At 40.8% G+C, this 18,499-nt stretch overlaps 2 protein-coding genes and 1 pseudogene across 2 annotated transcripts in view; 1 reads left to right on the plus strand and 2 right to left on the minus strand.

The window, feature by feature from the left end:
• The window catches only part of IQGAP2 (IQ motif containing GTPase activating protein 2), a 269,990-nt gene that overhangs the window by 62,133 nt on the left and 189,358 nt on the right, over positions 1-18,499 (minus strand). Inside the window, exon 14 of the mRNA XM_059694287.1 lies at positions 3,193-3,277. Coding sequence (XP_059550270.1) covers positions 3,193-3,277 — 85 coding nt within the window. The remainder of the gene's footprint in view (positions 1-3,192; positions 3,278-18,499) is intronic.
• LOC132234029 (U2 spliceosomal RNA) lies at positions 6,898-7,012 on the minus strand (annotated as a pseudogene).
• Positions 7,266-15,080, plus strand: F2RL2 (coagulation factor II thrombin receptor like 2). The gene is made up of 2 exons (XM_059694288.1): positions 7,266-7,497; positions 12,032-15,080. The coding sequence occupies exons 1-2, from the start codon at positions 7,434-7,436 to the stop codon at positions 13,096-13,098; spliced, it is 1,131 nt and encodes a 376-aa protein (XP_059550271.1). The 5' UTR covers positions 7,266-7,433; the 3' UTR covers positions 13,099-15,080.

An 18,499-nucleotide genomic window follows, 5' to 3' on the forward strand; every position in this document is an offset into this window, starting at 1 on the left:
ACACGGCTCATCATTTTACCCACAGTCCCTGGTACACAGCAGGTGCTTAATGTTTGCTGAGAGCTGCCAGAAGAGTCCCTCATGTCATTACAATTGTATGGTACTATAATACAGTGAGGGATACTTTCAAGCACTACAGAGGTATTTGGGCTTCTTTGCTCCTGCACTAAATGGCCTCAAATTCCCATGCTTTTTAGTTTTTCCCTTATCGTCACTGTCAGCTATCACTTCTCGCTGCTGTGTGCCTGCAGACGGCAGCCCCAAACTTAACTGTTTGGTAATTAATTCATGGCTCCTGATGTGCTTGGAGGTGGGAAGAGAAACAACCAAGCATATCAGCATTATGCCTGAGATAAGAATAAACAGGCTCAAAGTGTGTGTCCAAGAGGTCCCCAATGAGTAGAGTAAATCAGTTCCAGGACACAGGCTTCTTGATATCTATTCTGATGGTCTTTTGGCTTAATCTGTGGGTTGTGGTTAAATTCCAGATAGCTGAGGATGTCAGGTAAAGGATCTCCATTACGTCAGGCATATTTCTACCAAGAAACAATTAGGAAATCTCCCACGAATCATGTAAGAAATCCAAAAACATGGTTGCTTTACATCTTATGCCATATACCAGCAGCCTTTCTCAAAAGAGAAATGATATAACACCCAGTAGAACGAATATTGGTTCTCAGGCGAAGGTTAAAAAAAAATTTTATGTATAAAGCACAGATCAACATATGGCATATAAACATATATACAATGTATCTGTGGTATCACCATTTCATGGTGAGAAAAAAAATTTCATGGTGAGGTCCAATTAGAGAAACCAATGTCTAGAAAGATTCCTTAGGGTGCAATAATGGAAAAAGTAGTGAAAAGTAGAGAAACCTACTTTAAGAAAGCAAGGTGCTCAGTGAACATGAACACTGGGCCAAAATGAAGGAGACTTGAGTTCCTCTGCCCTTTTAGATCTTGCCTGAGGTAAAGTATATGAGCCAACACATTTTCTTTGATCAAATTATCTGGGAGTGGGGTTGATGCTTATAACATGTGACCAGAATCTGTTTCAAGTCTTCATACAAAGGCTGAAAAAATGCTTTTAAAAGTAAGATTAAATTCCTGTTAAGAAACTGGAAAATTCTCATCTCAGTGTCAGAATAGACAGCGGTTTTATCTTCAGAACATCTCTTTGTTGTCATACAACACAGAAGAAACTGTATCAGCTCCTCTGAGGGATGGGACCAAGGTAGAAGGTAGGATTTTAAATGTGCAAGTGCAGAGTACAAAACCATACATCTGAGGAAACCTCTTACTTTCATAGTCAATAAATAGAACCTCGAGTCTCATGTGAAAAACAGAATCAACGTTTGCAGGCCAAATGTAAGAACACAGAATAAAAGGAATAAAAGAGAAAAATTCTAGGCTACTTGAGTACCTGTATTATAATCCAATTTCTTGAAAGTCTTTCTTCAAACTACATTGCTTTCAGTTTTATATTTAAATCATTTATGTACACATCTCAATTTTGTTTTCTTTTTCTTAACAATTACAGTGCTAGAGCAAAAAGACTTCAAAGATCCTAAGGCTATAAAAGTTCAGGTTGGAGAAATACACATATTTTTCCTGGCTAAGGAAATAAAAACCAGATGTTCCTCACAGATGCTTCCAAAGTTTAAAAGCCTATCTCTGGAACAAGAGTAAGGCATCTCAATAGCAATCTATGACCTGATAGCTCAGGATCGATTCTAGCTATACCATGAATGGACAGCTCAATGAACGAGCCTTTTAGGAATCTTAACTTATCTAGGTTGTTCATATATGTAAAGTGTTAGTATATCAATCTTGAAGCTATTTTAGATTGCCATGTGAATTTTCATACTATTCCTCCATGAAACAGAGACATAGCATAAAAAAACTGTTCTCATTTGAGCCAATGTGGGGATTCTGCCAGTTGCTGAGTATGTCCATTCCAATTATGAATCTGGACTTGGGGAAGAAATCCCAGGATGGGTTTGAGGACCTACTGGGCCCTGAGAGACGGACCTGAGCTGAAACTCCATTGATCAGCTGGCCTCCATAAGCCACTACTCTGATCACAATGACATTTTAGGTCTCCTGGAATTAGTGTCACTTCAGGATTCAGTAATCCCCTGAAAAGTCTGATTATGTTCTTTCTCCCAGCACAATCACATGATAAAAGGCCATAGATCTCTTTGGGGAAAGCCTGGGAGAAAGATGAACAGGATAAAAATGTGTTAGTGTAACAGAGTTCTTTCTCAAAGAGGACCCCGCCTTCCCTTTCCTCAGGGAGTTCTGGGTCTATAAACCGATTAAGGAGCCATGACTTCCTGTTTTTATAATCTAAGTTATACTTCTATTCACTTGACCTAGAACTCTTCTTCCGCTTAGACAAGTAAGAATTTAGTAGGCTGTCTATTTCATTCTAGGAGCACCATGTTCAATCAGCCAATTCCATAGGTCTCTGTGAGTTAGACTGTTCTGATTACTGCGTTCACTCTGCTGTTCATTATAAATTGCATCCATTTGTCTTTGGGTGATTAAGTGCTGCCACCCAGCTTCTGCCGGCCTCTCCATAATTGCATGAGCCAATTCCTAAAAAGAAATCTCCCTTTCTCTCTCCATATATGTATGTGCAGTATAGATAGATGTATACATACAATACACTTTCCAGAGAAACAGAACTATCTATCTATCTATCTATCTATCTATCTATCTATCTATCTATCTATCTATCTATCTATCTTTGTAGTTGGTTTTTTCCAAAGAAAAATATTTATGTAGTTCTTTCTCTGGAAAACCCTGACTAATACAATGAAAGGCCTGGAAGGGAAGACGAACATTTATTGAGCAAAAATGGGCTAGTTTTTTAAGATTAAGATAAAAAAGGACTTGACTGAACTATAAATTTGAAAATTTAGAAACCATTTTTTGCTTCCTGGGTTTTGTTTGGTTACATTCTCAGATTTTGCTGGAAAGAGCACCTAAGTCATTGAAAATAGTGCAACCAATGAATCCTATTGTTGTATACATATGTATTCAAGAACTCAGATTGGTAGGAGAAGTCCAACCTTTTCAGAAATTACAACTTATGCATTAAAAAATTATGAATAAAAATAAAAATTCAGAAGCATAAGCAGATACAAGCAAGGCAAGATGGGCCAGCAAAAGGAGGTGAGGGCTTACATTGTTTTGCTTTGTCCTTGTCCCTGTTGGCCTCATAGACTGCGTGTTGTATCTCATCCAGCCAAAGAATTTTAGAAGCAGGGTCCTGGGAATATTGACATAGAATAAAAGAAAAACATAGTGAATAATGATGAAACAGAGTAACTGCTTTTAAGGAACCAGCTTATTAAAATTTCCATAAGCTCTTATTCGGCAACTACCAAGTGCTGCCAATACACTCTACAAGCTACTAATGAAGTAGATCCCAACACAACCACTTCTCCCTTCCCCTGACACCCCTCTAGTTCAGCCCGCCAGCATCTCAAAACTGAGCATCTGCACTGGTCTCCTATTTGCTTTGCTGCTTTCAAGTTTGCCCTCTACCACAGTGGTCTTCTACAGAGAACCAAATAATCTCTTCAAATGGACATCTCATGACAACATTCCTTGGCTTAAACTCCTCCAAAGGCTTTCCCCTGAAGTTGGGAGGAAACAAAACTCCCTTCCCACGGACTGTGGGGATTTAATGAACTGGCTTCACCTCACACTCCTCTACTCTCTATTCCAGACCTTCACACCAGCCTCCTTCAGATCACAACATTCTACCCCAGGAAAATGGCTATGATTCTTTCTTATCATTCGGGCCTTAATCCAACTGCCACACCCTCCAAAAAAGACTTCTCTGGCCACCCTCGCCAAAAACTCTCTGCTCCAGTCACTCAGTAACTGTGGTTCCCAAGGCAGCCCAGAGTGCCATGGGATACTTTAAATTTGAGGGAAACACAATGACACCATTTATCAGATACAGAGACAAAAATAAAACAAACATTAAAAAATCAAACAAAAACAGAGGTTGCCCTCAAGGAGCTGATGGTTTAGTAGAGACAGATATACAAAAAATAATTATAATACAATGTGATGAGGACATTAGCTGTAGAAGCACAATCTAGAAATAGTCAAGATGGGATTAACATAGTAAGTCGGGGTGGGGGGGTGGGGGGGTTGAGTTACAGGGGGAGAAAAGGCCAGGTAAAGAATAGCCTCAGAAAAAGAAGTGATGGAAGCAATAAAAGGTATTGAATTACCTTTAATATTTTTTTAATTTGGAGGTTGATTCTTATGCTCTTGCTACGAATTTAGTGCTGGCATCTCATTAACTGGGACTTCCAGATAGCAACTGTATTTTCTATAAACTTGTCTAAGATTGTAAGTAAAATTTTATTAGTAGAAATTAAATATTGTGGCAAAGGATGAATGTTCCATTAAAAAAAAGGAGGGGGTGGAACCGTTGCCTATGTGTAGAAATAAGCGTCATGTTCTAAATCCTGAAGCAAGGCTGTGATGGAGAGAAGGCAGCTCATTGGAGCCGTGGAGAACCAGCTTCATGAATCAGGACTCAAGATGGCGAGAAGCAGGAAGGAGAAATAACATTTACCAGCTCCTCTGGCAGGCTTCAACCCTGCTTCTCTCAGACACGAACATGAGATAATGTAGGTGGAAGGGGTTCTGAAAATGAAACACCATCTTTTATTTCAATCCTGCAGCATCTGGGCTAACGGAGACTGCCGAGGAAGGCCTGGCGCCTGCTTCCCCAATCCTCTCTAGCTGGATCTGCCATATGGGAACCCTCAGCTGTTAGTAAGATTTCCCATTTCTTGGCAGAATGAATGGGGAAGATTCAAACAGGAAGTACGATGGCAAGTTGAAGACTAGAGGAGGAATAAAGAGACAGGGGAACAAGAGCTTTTTTTTTTTTCTGTTTCTAAGACCAAAGGGAACCTATAAGGTACAGCCTCAAAACAAAGCTCCATACAAGTTCATTGAAGTATGTCTCAGGTTTTTTGTGTGGGTATTTACCAAATTCCTTCATAACTTATCAGTGTAACAGACAAACCATACAAACTTTTACCCAGATGAAAAGGAAGTTATAATCCCACTTCAAAGCTGATGGTATTTGTTTTAAAAGCTAAACAGAAGAGAGACTCTGCAAATCAAATGAATTCAAGCCAACAGTTTAAATCATGTCTTCTTGAAATAAAGGTTGCTAGAGTTACATGCAAAACCAAGAGTGAAAACCAAATCCTACCAACGGAACATCCTCTTTTTAATAGCTCTGTAGAAGATTGGAATTATTGTATTTACAAGATGGCCATGGCTCCACCTTCAGCTAAACAGCCAGGTTCAGCATATGAGTAACAAATAGATTAAGACAAGTGAACAGAAACTAGGCCATCTGCATACATTCCTGAACCTAGGTGACTCCTAGGAAATTTGAAACAAAAAAAGTACTCTCTCCTCAATATTTTGTGGTCTTTTGGTTATTATTTCTACAATAAAATAGCATTCTATCTCAGTGTGTGTTATCTTATGTTATAAAGACTGACTTAAAAAAATTGATTTCAGAGAGAGTAAGGGAGTGGGAGAGAGGGAAACATCAATGATGAGAGAGAATCATTGATCGGCTGCCTCCTGCACACGCCCCCAACTGGGTATTGAGCCCACAACCCGGGCATGTGCCCTAACTCGGAATCGAACCATGACCTTCTTTTTTTTTTTTTTTTTTTTTTTTTTTACAGAGAGGAAGGGAGAGGGATAGAGAGTTAGAAACATCGATCAGCTGCTTCCTGAACACCTCCTACTGGGGCTGTGCCCACAACCAAGGTACATGCCCTTGACCAGAATCTAACCTGGGACCCTTCAGTCCACAGGCAGATAGATGCTCTATCCACTGAGCCAAACTGGTTAGGGCAAACCATGACCTTCTTGTTCATGGGTCAATACTCAACCACTGAGCCACACCAGCCAATCTTAAAGACTTTTTTTTCCTCCTCCACAGAGGTAATATTATTTTTTAAAAGATCTTTTATGTAACATATATAGAGAACACAAAATTGTACAAAGCACACTTGGGGATTTCTACTACGAAATGCGTATATACTTCTGAAATCATATAGAGATATGTAAAGACTGATTTTTGATTGCAAAACTTGGTGGGGTGAAATTTATCAAGGTGTGAAAAGTTTGTGCAGATCAATTCCTTCTTAGCTTATCCCTTAAGCCTTTAAGTTTCATGTGAAATTTGCATTTTTCTGATTCTTGCTGCATTTTATAGGCAATAGGCTGTTGGGTTGCCTGGCTTAGCATTTAACCTTAAGTTTTGTTAATTATAGAAAAAATCTGTTATAAGGCAGTATTTTTTCTAAATATGAAATCATATCCTTCAGAATATAACTACTCATAAAAGCTTCTATGTTACACAACAATGTGACTACTGAGTGGTGTTAAATTTAATGTGATAACACAAATAATAGTTAAGATGGTAAATTTTATATTATGTATATTTCATGACAATTTAAAAAAAAATCAAAGCCTATTGTAGACCTGCTCACCAACACCCATGGAATAAAGGGAGTCCTCTGCATTTCAATGTATTATGATTTGTGTTTAATCAAATAGTGTGGTTTTACCCCCTTACTTTGACACCCCCCCCCCCACACACACACACATTATCTGACCCTACTGAATATGATGAGCTATGGCAAAAGTTCTGGCCAACCACTGATGACACTTTTGGGTCATTGTTAAATTGATGAAGAATTTTCAGAGTAATTGGCACTTCATCAATTTTAACTTCATAAAAAAATGTTTGCTCTCCATAATGTATTTAATTTGTAATTATATAATGAGTTTCAGAATTAAGATTTGAGATAGCTGGGACGATAAAGAAAAGGATGATTTCTAAAAGCTAATCATTAAGTAGAAATCGCACTCTGGAAACCCATTTTTAAACTGGTAAGAACGGATACTACACTTGATCTTAGCCAAAAGGCTGAGAAGCGATGGAAACCCATTTTTAAAATGGATAAAAGGAGACAGGGGACAGCGTGAGACCTAACTGCTGGTCGGCTGTATTTTCCTCTTACTTCTGTAAAGGGCTGTACACGCTCTGCATTCCTTCAATGCACATAAGCATGTGGGAGGGGTTTACAGCACCCATGCAGAATGGACTACTAGGGGTGGGTGAGAGTTAAGTGTCACGTGCCCCAGGGCTCCCTCTGAGTCATAGGCACTGAAACCTGAGTGCTGTCACACCCCTTCCCTGAAGAGGTCCTGGGACTGGCGTTTCCTGCCTGCAGAGCACAGCAGCAGCTTCACAGAGCACAGCTCCCGTTTGCTGTTACCCACATGGAATTGGGGTGAAACCGTGCTCCCTAATTTTATCCATCTGATAACATTTGGGAAACAGGACACAGGTGGTCAAAATGAAAGCTCTCATCTTTGCAGCTGCTGGAGCCATGCTTCTGTCACCCACATTCTGTCAAAGCGGTAAGCCCTTTTCTTATGGGGTCCGGGGGGGTGGGGAGGGGAGGGCTGGTCTCTACAATTAATTCAATAGTGAATTTTCTTTGTGAGAAGTTTTTGATTTTCTAAGCATTTCCTCTGATTCAGCAAAGATAGCACTTTAAAAAAAAATCCTATGTTTCTACTTTCTGGTGAAGCATAAAGGGGGAAAAAAGAATATTCTCAGAGATCAAGTGGTCTGCTTTCAATAATCAACAAGGCTAATAAATTAGTGTTTCTTAATAATATACCATTTTTTACTTTCAGTGTATCAGAGAGTTATATAGTTTTCCCTGCCCTCATATATGATTTTTAAATTTTAGAAATGAAATTTCCCTAATACTATTACTTAACTCTTAACGTTTTTCTATTTTATTCAACACCAGTTCAGGGTACATCTGCATCTGCAACTCTTACCATTAGGTCACAATATAGTCAACATTGTTAGGAACAGGAGAGCTGGGCAGAGAAACAACAATGAGAGGGGGAAACCCCAAAATTAAATAAAAACCCCAGACCTCTATTAAGGAATGCTGCTAACATTCACAGCTGGAATCACTGAGGTGGTTGTAGGAGAACCCTAAGAGAATTAGTGGATGGTAGCAGATGTGGGGTTTATGAATAGGATTCAGTGAATGCTCTTTCTAGGAGTGGATGAACCAAAATGCAGCGGAATCATAAGAGAAATGAGGCTTGTGGAGGTTCCTTCAAGTTGCTGGTGGGGTTTGGAGGAAGTGAAAAGGGGGGAAGAATTCAAATGTGACAAAGTAAAAGGCAGGGAGTTGACTTTCTTCAATCGGGTGGGGGAGAAATGCGACGTGACTCAAGTCCACTCCCTTTGGACCAGTGCCTCTTTCAGGCCTTTTCCCGGGTTGGCAAACATTTTAGAATCATTTTGTTAAATGGAAACCTGTATAAAGAATTCAGCAAATTAAAAAAATAAAATTTGGCCCTGGCTGAGTAGCTCAGTTGGTTAGAACGTCCTCCCAATATATGTCAAGGTTGGGGGTTCGATCCCCAGTCGGGGCACGTGCAAGAATCAACCAATGAATACATCAACAAGTGGAATAAACAGATCAATCTCTTTCCCTCTTTCACTCTAAAATCAATTAAAATTTGTTTTCACAGTGAGTACCGTTCTTAAGGAAAACCACGTAAGACTTGCTCAAGCTGAATCAGATCAGCTGACATTCTCGTGGAAAATGGAATCCAGACTTTCAGAGTCAGTGTTGAGCATGTTTTTGGCCTGATGTCTTGCTCAATCACAGGAATTTTCTGAAAACTGACCAACACTTGGTTCCAAAAGCTCTCTTATCAGATCCCGAAGGCAAACAACCCGTTCGACGTATTCTTCAGCCACCACTTACCAGCTCCACGCTTATCTGGGAAGGCACTTCTATTTGGGGGATTGTCAGGCACAGAAATTTTCTGAAATGCAAGCTGAGCAACAGGGTGTGTGTGACTAAACTCAAGTGTCACACCACGTGCCTCAACCTGCCTCACAGTTCACCTCTCAACAGGCACAAACCACTGCCACTTCTCAGATTTTTCTTTCTTTTCTTTAATCTACTCTCCCCTACATAGCACCCGACCACCTCCCTGCCCCCGTAGGTTCAGAAAAAATTCTCCCTTTTTGTGACACACCGAATTAATTCCGTTTGTGCAATCTCAGGATTATGAGGAAGGCTTCAATTTCACCTGGGGCGAATGGTAGAGGTGAAAGCAGGATGAGAACCAGGTTACTGAACACTAACCTCAAGTATTCAACACATAGGAATTCAGAGGTCATGTGAAAAGGAACTGGCAGAGAAATAGCATTGTAAAATTGGCAAGTATGAAGTTTAAATTCAGCATAAAAGTTTGCCTCGGGTAACAAATTTGAGAGGATCTACTTTCTATCCATGTCAAAGATTAATTTATGGAAAACTTCTTTAATGATAAACAGTTCTGAGTATTGAGGTTTATTCTGTTTTTGAAACTGCACTTTCAAGAATTAGGATTAGTAATATCAACAGGACATGTAATGCCAAATATTTATAGTATGTGGTCGTGTTTTTATGCTCTTTCCCCCCCCATTTCCAACTTTCAGATCATCATATCGATTTCATCTTGATTTTTCTTCCTTTGTCTCCTGTCCCCTTAAAAATCTGACATTTGAATCTTTTTTTTCTTCTCACATCTCTCACTAGGCTGTTCAGCCACTCCTACTAAATTAAACCACAGCCTCTATGCGGACTAAAAAGTCTGTACTTATCATTTAGATTCTTGAAATTTAGGACTCCACACCTAAGGCTTTCTGCCTGTTCTAGGACAGTTTACACTCTAATATCCCAGCAGCAACCCAAACTCAGGAATACTCAACACCGAGATCTTTGCTTCTCTTTATGTTCTCCCCTTTCCTTTGGAGCATCCTCCTCCAAGTCATTTTTGCCTCCTGCCTCTCCCCCACCGACTCCGTACCCAATAGATGCCAAGTCCCATTGAGTCTCCATCACAGTCTCGTGTGTTCATCTTCCCCTGTCCACTGCCACTGCTCTAGTTCTGTAACTCACCATCCTGAGGTTAAATGATGACACTAGACTCTGAAACTGCCCCTGTTGCTTCCAATTTCTTATCTTTTCATTTTCAGTTCTTCTCTACACTGTCACCAAGGTCTTGTCAAACACAAGTAGAATCATGGTTATGTTAGTTTCCTATTGCTTCTATAACAAATTATCATAAATCAGTGGTTTAAATAAAACATTATCTTATATTTCTGGAGGTCACAAGTCCTAAAGTCAAGTTGTTCATTCTGAAGGCTCTAGAAGAGAATCTGTTTTCTTGCCTTTTTCTAGAAGCTGCTTGCATTCCTTGGTTCATGATTCCTTCCATCTTCAAAGCCAGAAGCATAGCATCTTCAAATATCTTGCTCTGACTTTGACTCTCTTGCCTCCTTATTTTAAGGACTCTTATGATTACTCTAGTGGCCCGGTGCACAAAATTCATGCACGGGGTGGGGGTGGGGGGTCCCTCAGCCCAGCCTGCACCCTCTCCAATCAGGGACTCCTTGGGGGATGTCCGACTGCCAGGTTAGGCCCGATCCCTGTTTGGGCCTAAAGTGGCAGTCGGACATCCCTCTCGCAATCTGGGACCGCTGGCTCCTAACCGCTCACCTGCCTGCCTGCCTGATCACGCCTAACTGCCTCTGCCTGCCTGCCTGATTGCCCAAACCTCTCTGCCTGCCTGCCTGATTGCCCCTAACCCCTCTGCCTGCCTGCCTGATTGCCCCTAACCCCCTGCCGACCTGATCTTGCCCCCAACTGCCCTCCCCTGCTGACCTGATTGCCCCTAACTGCCTCTGCCTCAGCCCCCACCACCATGGCTTTGTCCAGAAGGAAGTCAGATGTCCAGAAGATGGCCGGTCGACCCGGTCTAATTAGCATATTACCCTTTTATTAGTATAGATTGGGCCACCCGGACAATTCAGGATACCTCTCCATCTCAAGATCCTTAATCACACCTGCAGTCCCTTTTCCATGTGAGGTAACACATTCACAGGCTCCAGGCATCAGCAGGTGGAATCTTTGGGGTGCCACTATGCTGTCTACTACAATGGTCAGCCCTCTGTTCATAATTTTTTTATGTGTACAATTCCAGCATCTATCAATGGGCACATGATTCCTTAGGACAGTTTAGGGGCCCTTCAGAGATTTGGCTGTAACCTAATCTTTCAACTTCATCTCTCAGATGAACTTTATTAGTATAAGACAGTGCATTTTTGTATAACCTTTCTCACTTGTCTGAGAGTTGAAGACAGGGAGAGAGTTTATTTAAAACTTTATGTAGTAAAATAGGCAATAAACATTTGCTGAATTAACTTATCTGACATTCCTAGATCCCATGACAGCCCATACTATGCCTCTGCCCATTCATAATCTATAGAAGCTTATGCCTCTATTAAATTCCATCTCTTTATGAACCTTGCTTATCTTTGTTTACATTCATCTTTTCATTGACATTTTACTCAAACAACTGTCAACTACTGACTAAATGCTTATACAGTTTATAATTATATGACATTGCTCTATAATGGTCTGATGTGCTATTTCGCTTCCTCTAAGAATATTATAAATTCCTTACATCTACTTTTTGCTCCCACATTGGCTAGCATGGTGCTAGGCATATGATAAACCTTTGATTGCCTGATCTACAGTGATTTTTTAAAAATAAAAATGACCCATCTGGCTCAGTGTTTGAGTGTCGGCCTATGAATCAGGAGGTCACAGTTCAATTCCCAGTCAGGGCACATGCCTGGGTTGTGGGTTTGGTCCCCTTTTGGGGTGTGCAGGATGCAGCTAATCAATGATTCTCTCTCATCGTTGATGTTTCTGTCTCTTTCACTCCCTTCCTCTCCGAAATCAATAAAAATATATTTAAATAAAAAATATAAATGACCCTACACACAGTGCATTTTATGTCTTCTGAATCACAGATATGGCTCAGCAAAATATCATAAGTTAATACTTCTTTTCAATTACAGGTATGGAAAATGATGCAGATGACTTGGCAGAGCCAACATTATCTATTAGGACCTTCCGTGGAGCTCCCACAAGTTTTTTTGAAGAGATCCCCCTTTCTGCTATAGACGGCTGGACAGGAAGCACAACTGTAAAGATAAAGTGCCCTGAAGAAAGTGTTTCGAATCTCCATGTGGATAATGCTACGATGGGGTATCTGAGCAGCTCCCTAAGTACCAAACTGATACCTGCCGTCTACATCCTGGTGTTTGCAGTGGGCGTGCCGGCCAACGCTGTGACCTTGTGGATGCTCTTCTTCAGGACCAGATCCATCTGTACGACCATCTTCTATATCAACCTGGCCACCGCAGACTTCCTTTTCTGTGCCACGCTGCCCTTTAAAATAGCTTACCATCTCAACGGAAACAACTGGGTCTTTGGAGAGGTCATGTGCCGGGCCACCACAGTCATCTTTTATGGCAACATGTACTGCTCCATTCTGATCCTCGCCTGCATCAGCATCAGCCGCTACCTAGCCATTGTCCATCCTTTTACTTACCGGGGGCTGCCCAGGCGCACCTATGCCTTGATCACATGTGGACTGGTGTGGGCAACAGTGTTCTTGTACATGCTGCCATTTTTCATTCTGAAGCAAGAGTATTATCTTGTCCACAGGGACATCACCACCTGCCATGATGTCCACAACGCATGCGAGTCTTCATCACTCTTCCAACTCTACTACTTCATCTCCTTGGCATTCTTTGGATTCTTAATTCCATTTGTGGTCATTATCTACTGCTACACAGTCATCATTCGGACGCTTAATGCATATGATCATAGGTGGCTGTGGTATGTTAAGACGAGTCTCCTCATTCTTGTGATTTTTACCATTTGCTTTGCTCCCAGCAATATTATACTTATTATTCACCATGCCAACTACTACTACAACACCGACAGCTTATACTTTATCTATCTCATAGCTTTGTGCCTTGGTAGTCTGAATAGTTGCTTAGATCCATTCCTTTATTTTCTCATGTCAAAAATCACAGATAACTCCACAGCTTATCTTACAATAGTGAAATCATCTTAGAGAACAATGGAAGCTATCTGTGAAAACATACATGCTTGGGACCACATGTGCGTAAGTGCAAGGAGCTCCATTCTCTAGCTCCCTTTTGAAGCTCCTAAGAGATAGTGCTTCAAAAACAACACTATCAGTATTTTAAGAACATCAATGTAGGAGAAAAGATATCACCACTCTCTTCATGGCAGTGGATACATTTACCTGACTGGTACTTTAAGCTCTTTATAGCTCTATCTTCCCTCCTTCTATGAGCTTTCTACTCTAGATGAATTGAAGGAGAATGGGACAAGGGAAATGATACAGCATGGAGAGAAGCTAATATCTCAGTTTTTGGTACCTGGTGTCATTTTTTATTCCTCTGCCTTCTTCCACTTGCATGCTGGGGGCCGCCTCATTAGCTGATTCTACCTTTGTAATATCTCTTACTAGGATCCATTAGTCCCATCTTTGCCTTCCAACCATTCTCTTCCTGTCCAGCCTATCCTCCACTTCACCAGGCCACTGCCAGATTTTTCTTCCTCAAATATCAGTTTGAATACCTCACTCAACCCTCCCCCCACCCCAAGCTCACTGCAGCATTATTTATGACCAACAAGCTATGAAAGCAACCCAAGTACCCCTCAATAGATGAGCAGATAAAAAAACTGTGATACATATATACAATGGAGTATTACTTGGCCATATAAAATAATGAAATCATACCATTTGGGCCAGCATGGACCTAGAGGGTATTATGCTCAGAGAAATAAGCCAGAGAAAGACAAATACCATATGATTTCACTTGTATGTGGAATCTAAAGAACAAAATAAGCAAACGAACAGAATTGAAATGGACTCATAGACACACAGAGAGAATTGGTGGTTGCCAGAGCAAGGGGGCATTGGGACACAGGAAGAAAGAGGTGAAGGGACTAAGAACCACAAGTTGGTAGTTATAGAATGGTCACAGGGATGTAAACTACAGCATAGGAAATATAGACAATAATATTGCAATAACTATGTATGGTGCCAGTTGGGGTACTTGGAAAGATCATGGGGAGCACTACATAAAATATGATTGTCTAACCAACACACACACACACACACACACACACACACACACACACACACACACACCAAACAGCTCGAAAACCTCCATGGACTCTCCACTGTTTTAGAATAAATGATTAATCTTTAGTTTGGCATTCAGGGCTAACTTTCTAATTTTACTTCCCAGTAAACCTTGCCTGTGATGTAGACATTAGCCAAGCTTCTTGCTTTGCTGTGATGTGATTTCTCCTCTTTTTGCCTTTGTCTCTAACTGGAAAGCTATTTCTAACATATTTGCCTTAATTTGTTCCATCTGTTAAAGCCCCCAAAGGACCATTCTTCCCTGATTCTCAAGCTAGAAGTTCATTTTTCTAATCTGAACTTTCAAAGCATTTTATTGTATTTTTATTATAGTACTTGCATATAGTTCATTTATATACAAATATTAGTTCCATAAACACTTAAGCACCATGTATAGGAGAGAAGGGGCTTGTTCTGTCCCTTCTTTGTGCTTTTTATGGCAACCCCAGGCTCAAGTTTTTTCAGGGTCTGTGGGGCCCAGCTCCTACTTTACTAGTACATTGTCATGTGGCTGAATGAAAGAATAAAATCCCAAAGCATTTAGTAGCATGAAAGTCCATTAAATTCCAACAGAGAAAGCAAGGTATTCTGTATGACAAGGGGCAACACCATTTTTAGTTGGACATATAAAAAAAAATCAGGAAGCTAAGCTATGAATATACTCAAAGTCATATAGAAGTTTAAAATGCCTCCATTACTTTTGTGGCTTAAATATAGATGCCCAGCATCTTCCTGTAGGTAAAGGGATTAGACAGGAGGTAGGATATCAGTAGTTAAGGGCATGAAATATTGCTGACATGAGTTTTCAAGTCTGTAAGAATATGCATTGACCAATATACTTGTAGTGACCATCAAAACAATAAAAAATTTAAAATGCATACTTTTTAATGTGAAGAGTTTCCTATTTCATTGGACTGAAGTTAAAACACACACACACACATGCCCATAAAGGCCCTTTACAGCATGTGTGCAGTTGTGTGAAGAACAAAAATCAGGTAAATAATAAAGCAAGCAAGAAAAACAAATCTACAATAAGTCTCAAGATACAAAAAGGTAAATGTATGTAACTAGTTTTTGCAAATAAAGTCATCAAATGCAATACAGTTTTATCCATGGAAAACATGAAACAATATTCACTTGTTAAAAGCACACTTAATTTTTATGCAATAAATTACACGTAGCAAAACAGAACTTTTGGTGGGGATATAATTCATATGTTCTCAAGCAAAGCCTTTAATTTAAAAATAGCTCAAAATTCACCGCCTCTGGTGAACAAAGTGTGTTCTCTGCTAAGTGTATGCCAGCATGCCCTTTACCCAGACTTTCCCCAAGAGACAAAAGGAATTTGGTGCCTACTCAACGTTGTACTTGAAATACTATTACCAAGGACCAAGTAATGTTTACCATATAAGGATATTTTATATGGCCAAGTAATTCTCATCAACTTACATCACTGTCCCTTATCTTTGATAAAACTCAGCACCCATTCTTTGAAGATGTTATCATTGAGACCTTTAACACTATATATTTTACAAGCTTTATTTTATACTGACAATACAAGTAATATATTTTCTTCTATTATTTTCCATGTTTGGACCTTGGGAAGGCAAGGCACAGAAATACCACCATAAAACACAACTGGAAACTTCTAGCTATCAAAACAACAGAGGTTTTAAAAGAGAAATGCAGGTCTAGCTGGCTTGGCTCAATAGATAGAGCATTGGCCTGCAGACTAAAGGGTCCTGGGTTCGATTCTAGCCAAGGGCACATGCCTGGGTTGCAGACTAGGTCCTCAGTAGGGGGTGTGCAGGAGGCAGCTGAGCAATGATTCTCATCATTGATGCTTCTATCTCTATTTCCCTCTCCCTTCCTCTCTGAAATCAATAAAGACATATATTTTTAAAAAAAGAGAGTTTGAAGCATTAATGAGAGAGAAACATCGATCAGCTGCCTCCTGCACACCACCAACTGGGGATGTGCCCGCAACCAAGGTACATGCCCTTGACTGGAATCGAACCTGGGACCTTTCAGTCCACAGGCCGACACTTTATCCACTGAGCCAAACCGGTCAGGGCTGGCCAGAGTACGTTAATGCCTGAGCTAGAACCCAGCTCTCTAGGCTTATATATAATGCTCTAATCACACTATTAAAGCCACTGCTTTCACACTAAGGAAGGATGCCCAACAGAGAGCTGGCACCTCATGATCACTCAGGGAAGGCTCTGGGGTGCTCTGGAGGGTGCTATGTGGTTCTGCCTTGATTCAGAACCTTCACAATGGGATGCTCTGGGGGGGACCTCCACCGCCTGCCTATGAAACACTATGAAATGTTTGTGGAGTCAGGCTCACCTCAAGGAAAAACCCCCAAGTGGCTGCGGGCAGGCCATTACCTTATAACCCTGTAAGATAGGTACTACATGTGTAGACTGAAGCATAGAGAATTTTGGTGACTTGACTAAAATCCCTAATTTTTGGCAAAACCAAGATTTGAATGGTGCCTTGTGTCCAAAGCAAACAACTTTTATCTTAAGATGCCGGTAAGTGTGCCCTGTGCCAGGGCCACAGCTACATCAGTGGCAACAGCAGGTGGCAGCTCCCCTTCCTGGTTGACAGGTCTATTCTCCTCCCCTGAGATGTGGGAACACAAGGCTTGGATCTGAGTCTCATTCTCTCATTCCCTGGCCTGGCATTAAACCCAAGCCTCAGGTTCATTCACATCAGGTGAGAGAGCACCCACCCCCCACAGTTGCTCTGAGGCTCAAATGAAGATCCGCGTAAGGGCACCGTACAGCGTAGGTAGGGGTAAGCCCTGTCACCGCCGTGCCAATCAGAGGGCAAACAGCACAGAAGGCCCCCACCCTAGGGAACAGTTTTCTTCACCTTTAATGAGGAGTGAACAGGATTTACACTGTTTTATTTTTTCTACTTTTAGTGAATTTTTATTGATTAAAGATTTATTTGGCACAGGTAATACACAGTACAAAGTTTAAAAGATTAGGCAATATTTCCTCCTTTTCTCTAGTCACTCAGTGCTCTTCCAGAGGCAACCACTTCTGTATGCTGCTGGAGACTACATGATGCCAAAATATTTCTAACGCTTTGAGACAAAGTTAGTTACTTTGAAGGGAACATCTGAACTGGAGCAGTCCTGTTCTAGAAACTAGACTAAGTTCCTGGGGGAACTGGCCCTTCGTGAGTTGTTTACCTTGTATTTTGAAAGTTTAGAAACATTGAGTAAGTAATACATGCACTCTGAAAAACACTTAAAAGTCCAAATAGTACGCCGAAACCGGTTTGGCTCAGTGGATAGAGCGTCAGCCTGCGGACTGAGAGGTCCCGGGTTCGATTCCGGTCAAGGGCATGTACCTGGGTTGCGGGCACATCCCCGGTGGGGGATGTGCAGGAGGCAGCTGATCGATGTTTCTCTCTCATCGATGTTTCTAGCTCTATCTCTCTCCCTTCCTCTCTGTGAAAAATCAATAAAATATATTTAAAAAAAAAGTCCAAATAGTACAAGAAGAGAGAAAAAGAAGTATCAAACTTTCTATCTGGTTCACCTTCCAGATGGTGTCTTCTTTCAGAAATATTCTACGCACATATAAGCCCACATATATATGGGTGTGTATGCCATTTGTGTGTGTATGTGGAAGCATACAAACACTTAGCACACATATTAAATATTGTCCAATATAGAACCGTTCATTCTTTTCTGTGTATTTCACTGTATGGATACTCTGCAATTTAACCAGCCCCTCCTGATGGACATTTTAGGGTTTTTTTTGTCTTCTGCTATTACAAACAATGCTGCAATAAACATCCTTTTCTATCTGCCTTAATATATGTTTCTGAGTCACACAGACTGGGGCATAGTTCCAGAAATAATTACTTTTTGGGGGTAACATTGGACAACTTGGTCGTAGCTTCATTATCTATAAGATGATGATAACGATAGTTCAGAGAGCTGTTGTGAGGATTATGTGAGAATATTAGATACTAGTATCGTGCCCAGCAAATATCAGGTGATGAATAAATGTTTGCTCTAACCAAGGATGTATTTCCCATCTCAGATAAGGCAGTTCCTGGTTCCAAAGTCTCATATAGAGGAGATGCTCACCTCTTTTGGGTTGGCTAGTACATGGGGACATGGAAGGTATGAATGGCTAGCACCCAGGTAGGATCACTCCCACTCTCAGGTGACAGGTTAAACACTCAGCCCAGTACCCTTCTAATAGTGCCCAGTGTCTGTCTGACTTCTTATAATATCAGTACCAGCTCCACAGGCAGATAAACCGTCTGC

This window comes from Myotis daubentonii, chromosome 4, assembly GCF_963259705.1.
Source record: "Myotis daubentonii chromosome 4, mMyoDau2.1, whole genome shotgun sequence".
NCBI lineage: Eukaryota > Metazoa > Chordata > Mammalia > Chiroptera > Vespertilionidae > Myotis > Myotis daubentonii.